Source organism: Anomaloglossus baeobatrachus (genome assembly GCF_048569485.1).
Source record: "Anomaloglossus baeobatrachus isolate aAnoBae1 chromosome 5 unlocalized genomic scaffold, aAnoBae1.hap1 SUPER_5_unloc_3, whole genome shotgun sequence".
NCBI classification, from domain to species: domain Eukaryota; kingdom Metazoa; phylum Chordata; class Amphibia; order Anura; family Aromobatidae; genus Anomaloglossus; species Anomaloglossus baeobatrachus.
The window spans coordinates 1,330,084-1,346,710 of NW_027441806.1; the positions used below are offsets into that span (position 1 = coordinate 1,330,084).

General features: G+C 46.6%; 1 protein-coding gene across 1 annotated transcript in view; it reads right to left on the reverse strand.

The window, feature by feature from the left end:
• Positions 1-124, reverse strand: part of LOC142259186 (uncharacterized) — a 291,572-nt gene extending 291,448 nt beyond the window's left edge. The window contains 1 exon segment of the mRNA XM_075331686.1: positions 16-124. Within this exon segment, the coding sequence (XP_075187801.1) occupies positions 16-100 (85 nt within the window). The 5' untranslated portion in view covers positions 101-124.
• Between the last annotated feature and the right edge of the window lie 16,503 nt (positions 125-16,627).

Consider the following 16,627-nt stretch of genomic DNA (forward strand, 5'->3'; position numbering starts at 1 on the left):
AGTCCTGTCTATTACCTGGTGATGTGAGGGGCTGGGGAACCTCCATCATGACGTCCTTGTACAGATCTTTGTGTCCTTCTAAATACTCCCACTCCTCCATGGAGAAATAGACGATGACGTCCTGACACCTTATAGGAACCTGACATATACAATGATACTGTCACCCCCGATCCCTTCATAGCGTTACTGTATAATGTCCCAGCATTCCCAGCAGTGTCACCTCTCCAGTCAGCAGCTCAATCATCTTGTAGGTGAGTTCTAGGATCTTCTGGTCATTGATGTCCTCATGTATCGGGAGGTGAGGTGGAGGCCCCGTGATTGGGCTCAGGGGTCTTCCCTCAGACACAGGGGCCTGACAGCGCTCACTAGAGGTCTTCTTCACTACTGTGTAATCCTGGTTATGGAGAGACACAGTAATAAATCTCACTCCAGACATTTCCAGAGTCCTCACCTCTCCAGTTCTGTCCATCTGTTATTCCCATAGATAAGAATGATGTAATGTGACGTCATCAGAATCTCTCACCTCTCCAGTAAGCCGGAAGAGGATCTCTAGGGTGAGGTGTAATATCCTCTCCGCCATCTTGTCCCTGTCCATATCCATCCTTGATGGGTCAATCAGGAGAATTCTCTTATATAGAAGATCTCCACTGAGAGGATCCGATATTGTAGGGACCTGAATGGGGAGAAGATGACGATGTGACATAAATAGTAATATAATTACTGGAGACTTTATATCCGATTAGTGGCTGCAGAAATAATGCTAACATGTATGGCATGAAGAAGAAAACAATTCCTGGTTTTGGGGCTGCAGGAACCGAAACGATTTTTAATCCAATAATATTAAGAAGCGGCTTTTACTTGACATGTATGGCACGGGACTATCTGTTTGCTTGATTTTGGGTTGTTTTTTTCAATGTTTGCAGGTTTTTAGCTTTCCAGACTTTTTTGGCTGATTTTTAAACTGCAATTTTTTTTAAATATTTTTGCAAAATTACTGCATAATAACGACACTGAAGAAGACGTGGGTGTGTGGATTGACGAGAAAACCAACCAGTGCCAGGAAGCTGCTGCCAAGGCAGATAATATAATAGGATGTAGTGAACGAGGCACAGATGCTCCGGACAGGAACAGTTTTGCCTCTATACAAGTCACTAGTGCGGCCACACTTACAATATTCTGCACAATTTCGGGCTCCAGTGAATGAGGAGGACATAACTGAACTAGAGCGGATGCAGAGAAGAGTGACTATTAAAGGAATGGAAGGTCTGCACTAGGAGGACAGGTTAGCCAGCTTGGGATTATTCATTTTGGAAACACAAAGGCTACGGGGCAATTTTATTACAATGTACAAGTATATCAGGGGCATTACTGAGATATTTCTAATGAGCTTTTTACAACTGAGGCCTGCAATGATGAAAAGGAGGTTCAATCATAATCACAGATGGGGATTCTTTACTGTAAGAGCAGTGAGAATATGGAACTCTCCGACACATGATCTGATAATTCTTGATAGACTACAAAAATTCAAGGTGGGCTTGGAAGACTTCTGTAAAAAGTATATTATTGCAGGTTGTCAGGACTAGATTTTGTGATGGGACATTGATCAAGGGAACTAGTCTAATATTTTTAGAGTCATAAAGGAATTTTGCCCCTTGTAAAAGGTATTCACACCCCCAGAACATTTCCACTTATTTTCTCATTGCTCCCACAAACGTAAATGTATTTTATTGTGATTTTATGTGATATACCAGAATTAAGTAACAAGTATTTGTGAAGTGTAAAGGAAATGATAGATTTTTTTCTAAATATTTAAAAATATAAATCATATTTAGTAAATTGAGTCACCTGTATCATTTATTCTCAGTATAACTACAGCTGTTTTGTGAAGGTTTCGTAAGTTTTGTTTCAGAATATTAGGGATTAAACAGTATCTTGAAAAACAAGGAACACACCAGACAGGTCAGGGATAATGTTGTGGAGAGGAATAAAGCAGGGTTTGGTAAAAAAAAAAAAAAAAAATGGCAAAACCTTTGAACATATCACTAAGCAGTTTTCAATCCATCATCCAAAAATGGTAGGAGTATAGTGTGGAGACAAGAAAGTCAGTGGGTACAGTCATCCGCTGGCTTGGCTGTCTTCAGAAAGACTGCTCAGAACAGGGCTCATCCAACGGAACGCTCGCACTCCTTCCTTGTGGGCAGAACACTACTCAGACAACACAGGGTGAGGGAACCACACCTTGGTAAGATGTTATTGCTTCACCAACAGGCAAACACATATCATACATTTCCAGAAAGAACACAAGATGGTACAAGCGACAGAGTCTCACCCATCCGTTGACTCGCATGGAATTAGAATCTTTGTGACTTTGGGGCTTCCTGGGCCAACTATCCCAGCCAACAGCACCTCGATTTTGATAAGCACCCACTGAGAGGAGAAAGCAGCAAGCTTATAAAGCTGACAGAGCACAGCAAGATATGTAGCCAGGCAACTGAACTGTCCTCACCTGGGTCTCCAAGCGAATTTGTGGGCTCAGCATTGAGCAGTGAAGCAGATCTGTGATCCGCCACCTGAAACCGTGAATCCTAGCCTGAAGTTCTACAGAATGAATGTGGTGACAGGAGCAAAGCCCTTTAATACCCCTCAGTTCTCATTTCAGGGTATTGTGTCTTACAGGATTGGTGGGAGATGATTGTTCTTTCATTGGTTCAGTTCAATCGGACTGCATAATTTTCCTCTGATTGATGTAGTCACAGAGGCTGAGGCAATCCAAATTTATCAAACAATAGGGCTCCGGTCAGTCTGACATGAAACAATGGCTAACGTCTCTTGATTTGCCAATAGATGGAGCAATCTGGCCTAATTAAGAACAGTTCACCCCTCACACAAATCTCCAGATGCTGAGTTGTCACATTTAGCACAACTGCAAAACTACAGACATGGCCGTCCACCTAAACCAACATCCCAAGCAAGGAGAGCACTAATTCTAGTGAAGCAGCCAAGAGGCCTATGGTCAGTGGAAAAGCAGGAGAGATCCAGAACTCAGGGGGAGACTCTGTCCACAGGACAACTATAAGTCATAAACTCCACAAATTTAGCCTTTATGGAGGAGTGGCCATTTTTTTTTTCAAAACGTTTTTTATTGATTTTTCAAATTTGTAAAAACATGACAAATATCATTGCAAAAGAAGAACATTCGTCTGACAAAATGTGACATAGAGGTGGGTGATACCCCAATTTGGAGTTCCATGTTGCTGTTCGATTTAAGATAGTATACAGTAACATTAAACCAAAACAGAGGTAATGAAATATATAACATATGCAATACAATTCGTTAAATCTCTGTGTCGTCCCTGAATGATTTCAATTTTGCTAGCGTGCCTTGGTATTCCCAACCGTCTCGTCTCCCCCTCCCTCCAGAGCCCCCTCCTAGGTGATTCTCAGTTTACCCAGGCTGTCCTGGATATCGCTCAGGATATACCACTCTGAGTGAACAAAAGGTGCCATCAGGTTAATTATTTATCCCTGTGTGAATTGGCTTTCAATAAAATGTCTCCATCTCACAAAAAACTTGGCTGTCAACCCATCTTTATCCCTCTCCGCTTCTAGTTTTTCCCACTTCAGAAGGTTGTGTAGTTCGCCCATAACCTCCTTTATGGATGGGCTCTCCCTTTGAATCCAGTGTTTTAAAATGCAACGCTTAGCTATCATGGCTATGTCATGCGTTATTGCGTATTTCCTCTTTTCCTGCGTGCTCGGTCCTCCTCCTACTCCTCCCTCAAAGGAGTGGAAAATCCACACCATTAAGTCTAGTTTGCTGAAAATTCCCCATGTTGACTGGGCAAATAGTCTGACTTGGTTCCAGAACCTAACGATTGTCTCACATTCCCATAGCCCATGCAGCATATCAGTTTTCTCTTTTTGACACTTAGGACACCACCTATCCCTACCTGGTATGTTGAAACCCATAATGGCCCTATGTAGAATTCTGAATTGAGTGTCTCTCCATCTCTCATTGGTAATATGTTTCCGCACTTGTACCCATTCTCTCAGTATATCTTCTACCACTTCTTCCCTTCCCAATTGTTTCCCCCATGCTGTTAAAGTCCGACTATCCTCCCGTGAAATAAGCACCCCCCTTAGCGATCGATAAATTTTAGAGACATTTACACTTGTTACATCACATTCCAGTAACTCATAAATCGAACTTCTATTCAGCTCTCTTCCAACCACACCAAGGTGTCCTATTATTCCATGTTTCAATTGTTCATACTGGATGACATGTGAGCTATTAAGGTTGTACTTATCCAACACTTCCCGACCTGTCATCCACCTCCTGCCCTCCACATTCATAACATCTATCATTCTCCTGACTCCCCTCTCTTTCCATCTAGTAAATAGCTTGTTTTCTCGTCCCAGGGGAAAATTTAGGAATGCCCAGGGGTTCAAGTACTTGGACACTTTCCATGAGAGCCCCAGTGTTTTCCTTACCGACTTCCATGTTAGCATGGTGTCTCGGAATATAATTGAGTTCCTTATGTGCCCTTCAACCCTGGATAGTGGGGAGTGCAGAATGGACGTCAGATCCCACGGTGACGCATATTTAGTTTCCATCGCATGATCTGAGTGCCTACTCGTTCCTCTCACCCAATCAATTACATGCCTCATGATACATACAAGATTATACCCTTGGACATCTGGAAAGTTTAGACCTCCCTCCTCTGCTGACTTCATCAGCGTACGCAGCTTTATTCTGGGTTTCCTTCCCCTCCACACAAATTCTATATATGCGGAGTTGAGCTTATTCACATCCTTTAGTTTTAGCAATAGCGGGATCGTCTGGAAGGGATACAGCAGCCTAGGAAAGCTCATCATTTTTATCAGGTGACATCTTGCCAGTAATGGAAGTGGCAGACCTTTCCATCCCTTTAATTGAACTATAATTTTCCTGATTAGCGGTCCATAGTTCAAGTTATAGATTGTTTCCAACGTTCTTCCTATATGCACTCCCAGGTATTTAATTGAAGATTGTGCTATAGGAATTCCACATAGACAGCCATCCCTTACTTGTCCCCCCATTGTCTCATGATGCCCCTTTAAGAACATGATCTCGCACTTTTTTTTGTTCAGTTTGAAACCGGAGAATGAACCAAATTTTTCAATCAAGGCAAGAGTCTGTGGCAAATCCGCACCGGGGTCCCCCATATAAAGTATGATGTCATCAGCAAAAAGCGCTGTCTTTACTTCTGAACCCCTTATCTTGATTCCTTTAAAGCTATTTTGTCCCTGTAGTATTCTTGACAACGGCTCGATTGCCAGGTTGAATAAAAGAGGAGATAATGGGCAACCCTGTCTTGTTCCCTTCATCAAAGGGAACACGTCTGATAGAAAGCCCGGAGTGTGTACCCTAGCTCCCGAGTTGGCATAAAGGTTTCTAATGTAAAGTCTCATCTTGCCTACAATCCCTATGGCCTCCATTACCCTGTCTAACCACCTCCAATTTACATTATCAAATGCTTTTTCTGCGTCAAGTGTAACTAGGGCAGGTCTAGCCCCTCCCTCAGTGAGACCCAGTCTAACCGCGTCTACCACTAGAATTGTCTTTCGGATATTGGTAACGGCATTTCTCCCCTTAATAAACCCCACCTGGTGGTTCGTAATGATCCTAGGTAAGATCTCGGCCAGTCTATTAGCCATGATCTTGGACATAATTTTTAAATCCTGATTTATGAGCGATATAGGTCTATAACTAGAGGGATCATCCAGGTCCTTGGTTCCCTTGGGGAGTAATTTAATATATGCTATGTTGGAATTTTTGGGTATTTCCGCCCCTCCCAGTAAAGCATTAAAGACTGAGGTTAGATCCGGCGAGATCAGATCCTTCAGAGCCTTATAGAATTCACTGTTAAAACCGTCAGGTCCCGGTGCCTTGTTGGTGTTAAGCTCCCCAATTGTTCTCGTCACCTCCTCTACTGTGATATCTGCGTTTAAGGCACTCAAATCTTCCTCCGTCAAGCTAGGCATTTGGGCTTGTTTTAGCCACTCTGCCTCATCAGTCATGTCATTATTCCCTGACCCATATAGTTTTCTATAGTAATCTCCCAGCAATTTATTAATGTCCTTAGGATCCGTAGTCACCTCTCCCCCCTTTGTTTTCAGTTTAGAGATCACTGTACTTTTTCTGCTGCCCCTTGTCAGATTGGCCAACATCCTCCCCGCCTTGTTGCCAAACCTATGTAAGTCAACCTCCTTGTGCGACCAGAATAGTTGTTCCTTTTTTTTGGCCCATTCGTCAAATCCCTCTTTTGCCTCCAGCCATCTGCCTTTTGTCATGGGAGATCTATTTGTCACATAATTTGTATATGCTACCCGTACTGCTTCACTATGGAAATTATAATTCTCATTGGTTTTCCGTTTGATCGTGGCTGCGTACCCCACCAGACGGCCCCTTAGGACCGCTTTTGCCGTTTCCCAAAATATCACTGGGGACTCTCTATGTTCCTTATTGTCCTCTGCGAATTCTCCCCACCACTCCTGTAGCACCTTGTGGAAATTATCTTGCCTAAGAAGGAACGATGGGAATCTCCATATGATATCTGTACCTCTCCTGAATTTCTCTCTAATGCCCAATCTCACCGGACTATGATCAGAGATCACCATATTCTCTATCACACAATCTTGCGTTCCACTCAGTAAATCTTGCGAGATCCAGAACTGATCAATACGTGACCAGCTATCATGAGGGTGAGAGAAGTGTGTATACTCTCTGTCATGTGGGTGAGTTAGTCTCCAGATGTCTTTCAGTCCTACGTCTTCTAATGTTACATCCCTATTATCTAAACTCCTGCCCACATTAGCTGTCCCCTCCTCGCCCCTCCTCCTATCTTCAGCTGAGTCTGGGACGGTGTTAAAATCGCCTCCTACTATAATGTTAGCCTCCCCATCTGCTAATATGGTGGCCTTTATGCCATCATGGAATGTGATTTGTTGTGAATTTGGGCCATAGACATTATAAATACTGAGTTTACCCGCTGTACTAACAATTGTTAAGTGCTGCCACCTTCCATGGTCGTCTGCCTCATGTGCCACTACCTCATGACTGAGTTGTTTATTTATTAGGATCCTAGTGCCCGCTTTTCTACCTTGTGCCGCTGCCCCGTAAACGGTACCCCCCAATGTTTCTTCATGCGGAAAAAGTCCTCCCCCCCAAGTGGGTTTCCTGTAATAAGGCAATGTCTGTCTTTAGTCTTTTCAGATGTCTCAATATCATTGCTCGTTTGTTAGGTGATCTCAGCCCTTTAACATTCCACGTAGCTATCTGTATCATGTTTACCTGTTGTGATATAATCACTGGTACTATGCTGAGAGGGTTAAGGTGTGTTACCTGGGCCAGCTCTGTTGTGGACAGCTAATGAGATAGGTGGGACGGCTGTTCACCATATCTCCACCTCGGGGTGTGGTCCCAGGAATGAAAGTCAGGCCTCTGGACACACCCATGGCCCTGCACTGAAGTTCCTGTGCTGGAGGAAGTAGCTGGGTGTATTGGTGGGTGGAGGTAAGGAAACTACATCTGAGAAGGCTCTGCAGGGACTTATGGACTGAACATAATCTGAAGGGCTGAGGTTTGGGAATGTACCTGTTTTCCTGCCTGTACATGCCATGTGATGTCCGTACCAGCGCGGTGCTTTATGAAGTTGAATAAAGCAGACTGTGATCTTAAGAAACTGTGCCTCCTGTGTCTACCTGAAGCCCTCATGCTGAGCGAGTAACCCCCTATGTTGCAAGGTGCAACGTCACATATGGTGCTAGATAGCGGGCAGCGTTCCCAGGAGCACGTGGTGGATATACACAGCTGTGGATCGGCGGGTCCACGAACAGTGACAGTGCCCTCAAGCACCTGGTGGCGAAGCAGCAGGTGGCGGGGTTCCGTGCTGCAGTGGCGAGAGTCCAGCGACTGGAGGTTCCAGGCCAGCCCGGAATTCCGGGGCTCTGCTTGGTGAGCAGTGATACACCACAAGCTGGAGATCCTGGTTGTACGGGCGGTACAACCCGGAAAGGTTAGTGGTTCTCTAACCCCCCTGTCTTTGCCCACCGGGTATTACCCATTGGAGCGCCCCTCCTGTTCCTCTTCTCGTTGCAGCATGGAGGGGCTCCTGAAACAGCTGCTGCAGAGCCAGCAACACCAACAGCATGTGCCAGGAGGGCCAGTGACAGCAGTTGGGGCTGAAAGCCGAAAAGAGGGAATGGGTCATGCAGACGTTGTGGAGGAGCTGTACCAGTTCCTGGTGCGTGGACAGCAGGAGCTGTCAGTGTGCAGCGATGTGGCAGCCATGGACCAGTTTGAGCGTTCCCTTTGGGGGCCGGTATGGACACTGGGTGCCCAGGGAGATAAGGGCGAACGGTGTGAACTGGGGGCTAAGGACATTGCATGGAAACCCCAAAAGGGAGTGGAGTCACAAAAAGGGGTGGTTGCCCAAAAGGCGGTGGAGTCCCAAAAAGGGGTGGTTGCCCAAAAGGCGGTGGAGTCCCAAAAAGGGGTGGTTGCCCAAAAGGCGGTGGAGTCCCAAAAAGGGGTGGTTGCCCAAAAGGCGGTGGAGTCCCAAAAAGGGGTGGTTGCCCAAAAGGCGGTGGAGTCCCAAAAAGGGGTGGTTGCCCAAAAGGCGATGGAGTCCCAAAAGGGGGCGGAGTCCCAAAAAGGGGTGGTTGCCCAAAAGGGGGCGGAGGCCCGGAACGGGGTTGTTGCCCAAAAGGGGGCGGAGGCTCGGAACGGGGTAGTTACCCAACAGGGGGCTGAGCCTCAGAAAGCGGTGGTGACCCACAAGGGGGTGGAGCATTCACAAGCCAAACAGGTGGACTATAGCAAGGGGCAATGGGGTTCGCCTTACATATGTCCTACCTGCGGTATAGGCTATCCATCCGGTATGAGGCCACAGAAGTGCTCCGTGGACTTGAATGGGCTAAGTGTGTCTGGTCTGTTAGACCCGGGGAGCCGGTTGACCTTAGTGAGACCCATGCCTGATCTCCATGTGATGGTGGGTAGGACGATAGAAGGAAGTTGTGTGCATGGGGCCACTAAAGTATATCCTCTGGCCAGGGTGATTATTCAGACGGCCAAACGTTTGGGACACCCTGATGTGGGGGTAGTTCCAGATCTGTTATATCCGGTTATCATAGGACGGGACTTTGAGCTCTTTCAGGATTTATGGAAGACAGAGGCCGGGACCGATTGCACAGGAATGAGTCGGCCCTCGCCTAAGAAAGCCTCTTTTCCGTATGAGGTTATACAGATTACCTGTGGGATATTGGGGTGCAATGAGGAGATGGTACCTCCACATAAGGACTGTCAAGGGTTAGGGGTGACCATGGCGTCTCCAAAAGGAAGTGACAGTGTGACCACTACAGTTATTGTAGCTCCAGGAAAGGGGGCCGACACCTGGTTAAGTGGGGACGTGTTATTCCAGGATACCAGGGGGAGTGACGATGACTCCAGTAAAGACACTGACTCAAGAAAGGTAACAAACAAGTACAGTGAGGTACAGAAGTGTGAGAAGGGGAAAACTTCCTCCCGACGCCGAAGACGTAATAAGCGCCGAGAGGTGGCACAGTTTATGCCGCCTGAGGGTGCAGAGAAAGTGAAATACCTGGGTAATTAAAACACGTTGCCAGTAGCAACTGCTACGGTAGAGTCAGACAGTGATATCCTACAAAAGAAAGAGGAATCAAAGACTGAACTGACACATTGTCACGACAAAAATCAGCAGGGTGAAATTGCAGGGAAGGAACTGACCAAAGAAGTAATGGCGGTGTCTCCTATAATTTCCAAGCATGAAGCTGGTGGTCTGTCGGATGAAAGCACTGTAGGAGATGAAATCCTACAGAGTAATACAGGAGACGGAATCCTGGACAGTATTGGTGGAGTACAACTCCACAAAGGTCCTGGTGAGCAGGCCGGTAAGCTACCCAGTGTTGAAGTGATAAATGTTGAAAATGGTGCCAAGGTTCTAAGAAGAACAGAGTGCCGTGCTGAAGGGCGTAACACCGTGGTAGAAGGCGATACTGTAAACTCCCAAGAGAAGGCAGAGGGTGACACTACAGAGACCCAAGAGGAAGTTGGAGGGAATGCAGTGAAGTCCCAAGACACAGCTGGTGCTGTAAAAGTGGAAAGAGCCTCTGAGGAAGAGGTGAAGTCTGGATGTGAGGTCTCATCAGAAGCTGAGAGCCTGACTGACTCAGTGGGTAAGACCAAGACCGCAGACAAGAAGATTGACTCAGCTAAGAGCCGGAAACCCGAAGGCTCTGAGGCCGGGGCGGAACCCGAGGCGTGTGTAACTCAACAGGTGAAGCCTTTGGTGGAGAATATGGAGGAAGGCAAGAGACCTCAGGAACAGTCTAGTGTCCTTGACAGTGAAGGAAGCAGACCAGTCTTCAAGTGCCGGATAGACGTTCCGGAAGACTTAAGAGAAGCCTGTGCCAGTGAGAAGGTGCATGAGAGATTCCAGAAGGCAGTAGGGGCCTGTAAGTGTACTTTGCCGCAGAGACTAATCAGTTGGTGGTGTGCTCTTTCAGTGATGTCACAAAGAAGCGAGTGGCCATCCTGAGTGACATGCACCTACGGTGTCTTCGTACGAAGTGGAACATCACTGCAAAGAAGGATGAAGACACCAGACGCTTGGCGCAGCTGACCGCAGGCTTTCAAGAAGTAGTGGTTGTGAAGAAAGCATTAATTGGACTGGCATTGAGAGCACTAAGAAATAATATTAAGCAAGCCAGGAAGGTTCCAGGTGTCACAGCTGTGCATTTAGATAAAGACAGTGGAACATTTCGTATCTATGGGACAAGTGCAGAAGCGGTGAAGACAGCTCGACGGTTGTTGGAGTTTGTGGAAGAGATCATGCAAGTGCCCAGAGAGATGGTCTTGAGGCTTATTGGACGACATGGAAGAGCCATGCAGGAGATGGTTGATAAGACCGGTGTGACGACATTAAGAATTGATATTCATAACGAAGCCAGGAGGCCCTGTGAAGTCGGTATGGTTCCATGTGCTATTGTGGGCACAACTGGGTGTGTTGAAGATATACGAGCCCTCCTAGAATACCGTTTGGGATACCTGGAAGAGTTAAAACAATTGAATCGAGAAAGACTGAGGATTGCAAACCAACTTCGCCAAGTTGGTGTGGTTTGGCGACCATATAGGGGCTATGGCCCCGAAGAGAAAGGTGGCCCACTTGATGAGCGTGTTGCTTCAGAGGGCAAAAGCAAGTCCAATGGTAAAAGGAGCCAGGGTCATAGAGGACCCAGGTATTCATCGGGCTATAGCCCAGACTCTGAACGGTCTCAGTCCTGTGAGACACAATCCAAAGGACTGAATGAAAGTAGCGATGTGTCGTTAGCCAATGTCGTTGACAATCCGAGAAACAGACGACAATGCCCGGGTAGAAGAGCCCACGATAGATTTATACACAGACCCTGCGGAGGGCCTGGATATGGCGCCTTTTCTGGCAGTTCACCGCTGAGGCCCCTCGATAGTGACCCCTCTAGTGGTCGGGATAGTTCAGGGTTAGACAGAACGGTAGTATCGACTGGGAGAGAGACTCCCTCCTACACTGACCGTGGGTGGCAGCCTTGGAGAGCTGGGACTGACCAGGGGGCGTATGAGAGAGTTCGCTGGGGAGGGTCCGGTGACTGTGACGGACAGTACGTCAAGGGCTGTAGTCCGGGGCGGACAGAGCGGGTGCTCTTGTCCGCTATGTCAAGGTACCAAAATCCCCCGGCTTTGGGCAGAGGGGGAGGATATGTGATATAATCACTGGTACTATGCTGAGAGGGTTAAGGTGTGTTACCTGGGCCGGCTCTGTTGTGGACAGCTAATGAGATAGGTGGGACGGCTGTTCACCATATATCCACCTCGGGGTGTGGTCCCAGGAATGAAAGTCAGGCCTCTGGACACACCCATGGCCCTGCACTAAAGTTCCTGTGCTGGAGGAAGTAGCTGGGTATATTGGTGGGTGGAGGTAAGAAAACAGAATCTGAGAAGGCTCTGCAGGGACTTATGGACTGAACATAATCTGAAGGGCTGAGGTTTGGGAATGTACCTGTTTTCCTGCCTGTACATGCCATGTGATGTCCGTACCAGCGCGGTGCTTTATGAAGTTGAATAAAGCAGACTGTGATCTTAAGAAACTGTGCCTCCTGTGTCTACCTGAAGCCCTCATGCTGAGCGAGTAACCCCCTATGTTGCAAGGTGCAACGTCACACTGTGTATTCTGCTTTTACTACTCCCTCCCCTATGGGCCCCTGCATCAAGGAAGACGAGATGTTCGACACTAGAATCACAGTTGGTACCACAAAATCGACACTCCCTTTCCCCACCTTGCAAATATAACAAATACAACAAAAAGCATGTAACTGTAAAACATATTTTCCCTGCCGAGAAATCCACGGCGCTTTCCGCCACGTTGGTGAGCTCCCTTATTCCTAGCCAAAATATGTAGCTCCCTAATCACCCCCCATAAAATATATGTTCTATCCCCGGACTAACTTGAATAAGCCTTTGAAAATTATGCAAAAATTAGCACAGTATGTCAAAACCTCAGCAAGATTCTCCAGTCCTACTTATCTCTGACTCCAGGTAGCCATCAGTCCACCTAGAACAAGCCCTTCATTTGAATTTGGATGATGTTCCTGGACAAAGGGGAAAAAGAAAAAAGACCAAGGGGAGAGAAGATGGAGAAAGAAAGAAAAAGAAAAAAAAAAAAAAAAAGAGGGGGGGGGGGAAGAGGGCCCAGACTTTGGGATGTTTTCCTCTCTTTTCTCCCTTCCCCCTCCTCCTCTCACCTCCCCATCCCTCTCTCCATAACGCATCCTCCTCGACGCCTCTTACTGTTTGAAAGAAAAAAAAAAACAGGCAAAAAAAGGAAAAATAATGAGTGAGTTCCAGTTCAGGTATCATGGTTTCTCTCCAAGTGTTGGTTCCTGTGTTCCGGGCGTGAATTATGCTGTTGACCCGGGCTTAGCCTCCTTTCCTCCCTGGTCTCGACTTGCTTTTGTCCCCCAAGATGTCCCACATCTCTTCCTGAGCTTGTGGGGGATCCTCTTCTATTATTCCCTTCTCCACTAGCTCCTTTTTCTTGCCTTTCTGACCTAGTCTTGTCGAGCTCTGCCATGAGAATGTTTTCTGCTTCTTTGTAGTCCTTGTAGTATACAAACGAGCCATTGGGGTTTCTAACTTTCAGTGTAGCAGGGTATAATAGCTGGCACTTTACTTTTTTGTTGTACAGAAATGAGCAAATTTTGCTAAATTCTTTTCTCCTTCTGGGTACTTCAGCTGAGTAATCTCCAAAAATTAGCAGTCTGTTGCCTTGATATTGTAGTGGACGCTTTCGTTCTCTAAAGGCCCTCAATATTTCCTCCTTATGCTTATAATCAAGGTACTTGACAATCACCTGTCTGGCTCTTATCGGGGTATTCTTGTTTGAGTTTTGGCCCTCTCCCTTATTTGCCTCCTGGTGTCTCAGTGGACCCACTCTGTGGGCTCTTTCAACTCTGAATTTCGCCTTTATGCCCAGGGCCTGCGGTAGCTCCAACTCGCATATATTATCCAACTGTCCAATCGACACAGACTCTGGTAACCCGACTATACATAGGTTGTTGCGTCTCGATCTGTTTTCCAAATCTTCCGCCTTATCCTTCAAGTATTCATTAGATTTTGCTAGAGCTGCTATTTGTGCTTGCATAGCCAGTATTGTCTCCTCGGAGTCAGATATTCTCTGCTCTGATTCTGCCAGTCTAGATGCATGGGCATTTATCTGTTTTTGCATATTAGCTAATGATGTTTGTATGGCTGCCTCAATAGCCATTTTAATCTCTTTTGACAAGTGTGATGCCACTTCTTCAGCCTGTTTTTTATAGTCCACATTAAGCTTTTGTGTGTACTTGTCTTGGCCTGCAGGTGGTGCTGTTTTCTTAGCTCTCTTTGTCTGGACTGGGCCACTACCTCCTTCCCCCAATAACTTGCAGGCTTGTCATGTTGGTGTAGCAAGCTGTTTTCTGCTTCCTTTGTAAGGGGTACTATTAATTCTTGCATTTGACTTCCTGTGTGTCTGAGTGGGATTAATCTCCCTGGACTGTTTGTCAGTTTCATCCTCCAACACTGCTGTGTCTCTGAGCTCCCCTGCTTTGCCAGCATCTTCTTCTCTCCCTTCTGCCTCCATATCTCCTTCATCCTCCTATTGTGATCCACCCTCATCAGTCCCCTGCATCCACCTCTCTCCTGCTCTGTCCTCCTGTGACTCCTCACTCATATCTCCCTTATCTCCTGTCTCCTCGCTCATATCTCCCTTATCTCTCCCCCTCTGGCTCTGTGTTTGCTTTTCTGTGTCTCACACAATGCGCTCAGGCTCCTCCCCCATCAGGCTCGTCGGCGCCATAATGTTATCTTCTCCTCTGCACTGCCCGTCCATGTCACAGCTTCTCCAGGCTCCTTCACTGCTGACAGCGCTTCTCAGGAGGTACCGTTCCATAGCTGGCTGCTTTAGATAACCTCCTGTGCTGCTCTCTGTTTGGTGGCTCGTCCGGGGGGCTTTTTTTAGTCGGTTTCTGTGAGGGGTGGCAGGAGCTTCTCTTCTAGGCTTCCACCTCAGCCAGGACCAGATCCGGAAGTCAGGAGTGGACATTTTTAAAAACAAAGCATAAGAATTCAAAATTGCTTCACAGACGCCTTCTTCCAATTTAACTGAGATAGAGCTGTTTTATAAAGTAAAAAGGGCAAAAAATGTCACCTCTAGATGTGCAAAGCTGGTAGACACCTCCCCCAAGAGATTGGCAGCAGCAATTGTAGTGAAAGGAGGTCCTGCAAAGTATTTACTCAGGGGGCTGAATACTACTGCACATCACAATTTTCAGAGTTAAATTTCTAAAAATATTTACAAATCCATGTATAATTTCCTTTAAACTTCACAAATGTTTGCTACTTTGTGTTGTTATCACTTAAACCCCAATAAAATGTATTTGTTTGTGGCTGTAATGTGAAAAAATGTGGAAAAGTTTACCGGGTGTGAATAGTTTTTCAAGGAACGGTATGTCTACCTTCAACCTAAAAACTAGGACATTTTGTCAGAAATGTTCTCCAGTCCACACCCGAGATATTTTATGTAGATCAAATATTTTGGTGCAAATTTGTCACCATTTAGGAAAACATGAGACTTTTTGCACTAAAAAGTCACAAACACAGGTCACAGGGAAAAATAGAAAGCCTTTCTATTGTGCGCAAAACTCATGATCCACTTGGACCAATATGAAGAATCTGAAACAAAAACATTAATTAATACGAGAAGGTAAAAAAAAAGTGACTTAGAAAAACCCAACAGAAGTGATGAGTTGGATGTAAGTTTTGTGGTGCGGAGCCCGTTATACCGGCAGACGGGATGTGACCGGAGGCAGAAATATTCACAGAAGGGAAAGATTTTACACTTTCTAGATAAATCCTCTCTTCCCGGGATGTAACGGCCTCTAATGCCGGGATCACACGGCCGGATAAAGAATCATCAGAGCTTCATCCTGAAAACTAGGACAAGTCTTTTCTTATTTGTCATCCATATACAATCCGGTATTTACAGCCGCTATTAATAATTTACAAGACCATTTACAGCTTCCTCCATTACAGAACTGCAATGTATCCGTAACGCAATGTCTGCTGTATGGTGGAGCTGGTGGGAATCTGATGGTTTGTGCAGACACAGACCTGAATGGACGAGTCTCCTCCGATTTACGGAAAAACACAGCAGAAGCAGCAGCGATCATAACGACGCTGTGCTACATGTGCAGAGAGCAGGGAGCCGCACTTGGCGCTGTCTCCCTGCTCTCCTAGGTACAGTACACATCGGGTTAATTACCCGATGTTTACTGCAGCTACATGTGCAGAGAGCAGGGAGCCGTGCTTAGCGCTGTCTCCCTGCTCTCCTAGGTACAGTACACATCGGGTTAATTACCCGATGTGTACTGCAGCCACATGTCACAGTGCACAGAGCAGGGAGCCGCGCACACTGCTTAGCGCTTGCTCCCTGCTCTCCTAGCTACATTATACATCGGGTTAATTACCCGATGTGTACTGCAGCTATATGTGCACAGAGCAGGAGCCGGCACTGGCAGCGAGGGCGGACGCTGGTAACGAAGGTAAATATCGGGTAACCAGGGAAAGGTCTTCCCTTGGTTACCCGATGTTTACTGTGGTTACAGCTTACCGCAGCTGCCAGACGCCGGCTCCTGCTCCCTGCTCGCTTCATTTCGTCGCTCTCTCGCTGTCACACACAGCGATGTGTGTGTCACAGCGGGAGAGCGACGACCAAAAAATGAAGCTGGACATTCAACAACGACCGGCGACCTCACAGCAGGGGCCAGGTCATTGCTGGATGTCACGCACAGTGACAGCGACGGGACGTCGCTGCAACGTCACAGAAAATGGTGACGTAGCAGCGACGTCGTTGTCGTTGTCGCTGTATGTGACACCACCATAAAAGGAATCAAAGCTCTTATCTCTCCTAATCCTGCCATCTCCACCGCTCTCATTACACAAGTATAAATCATATAATACTGGAGGATAAAACAAGACTGAGCACAAGACCTTCACAGC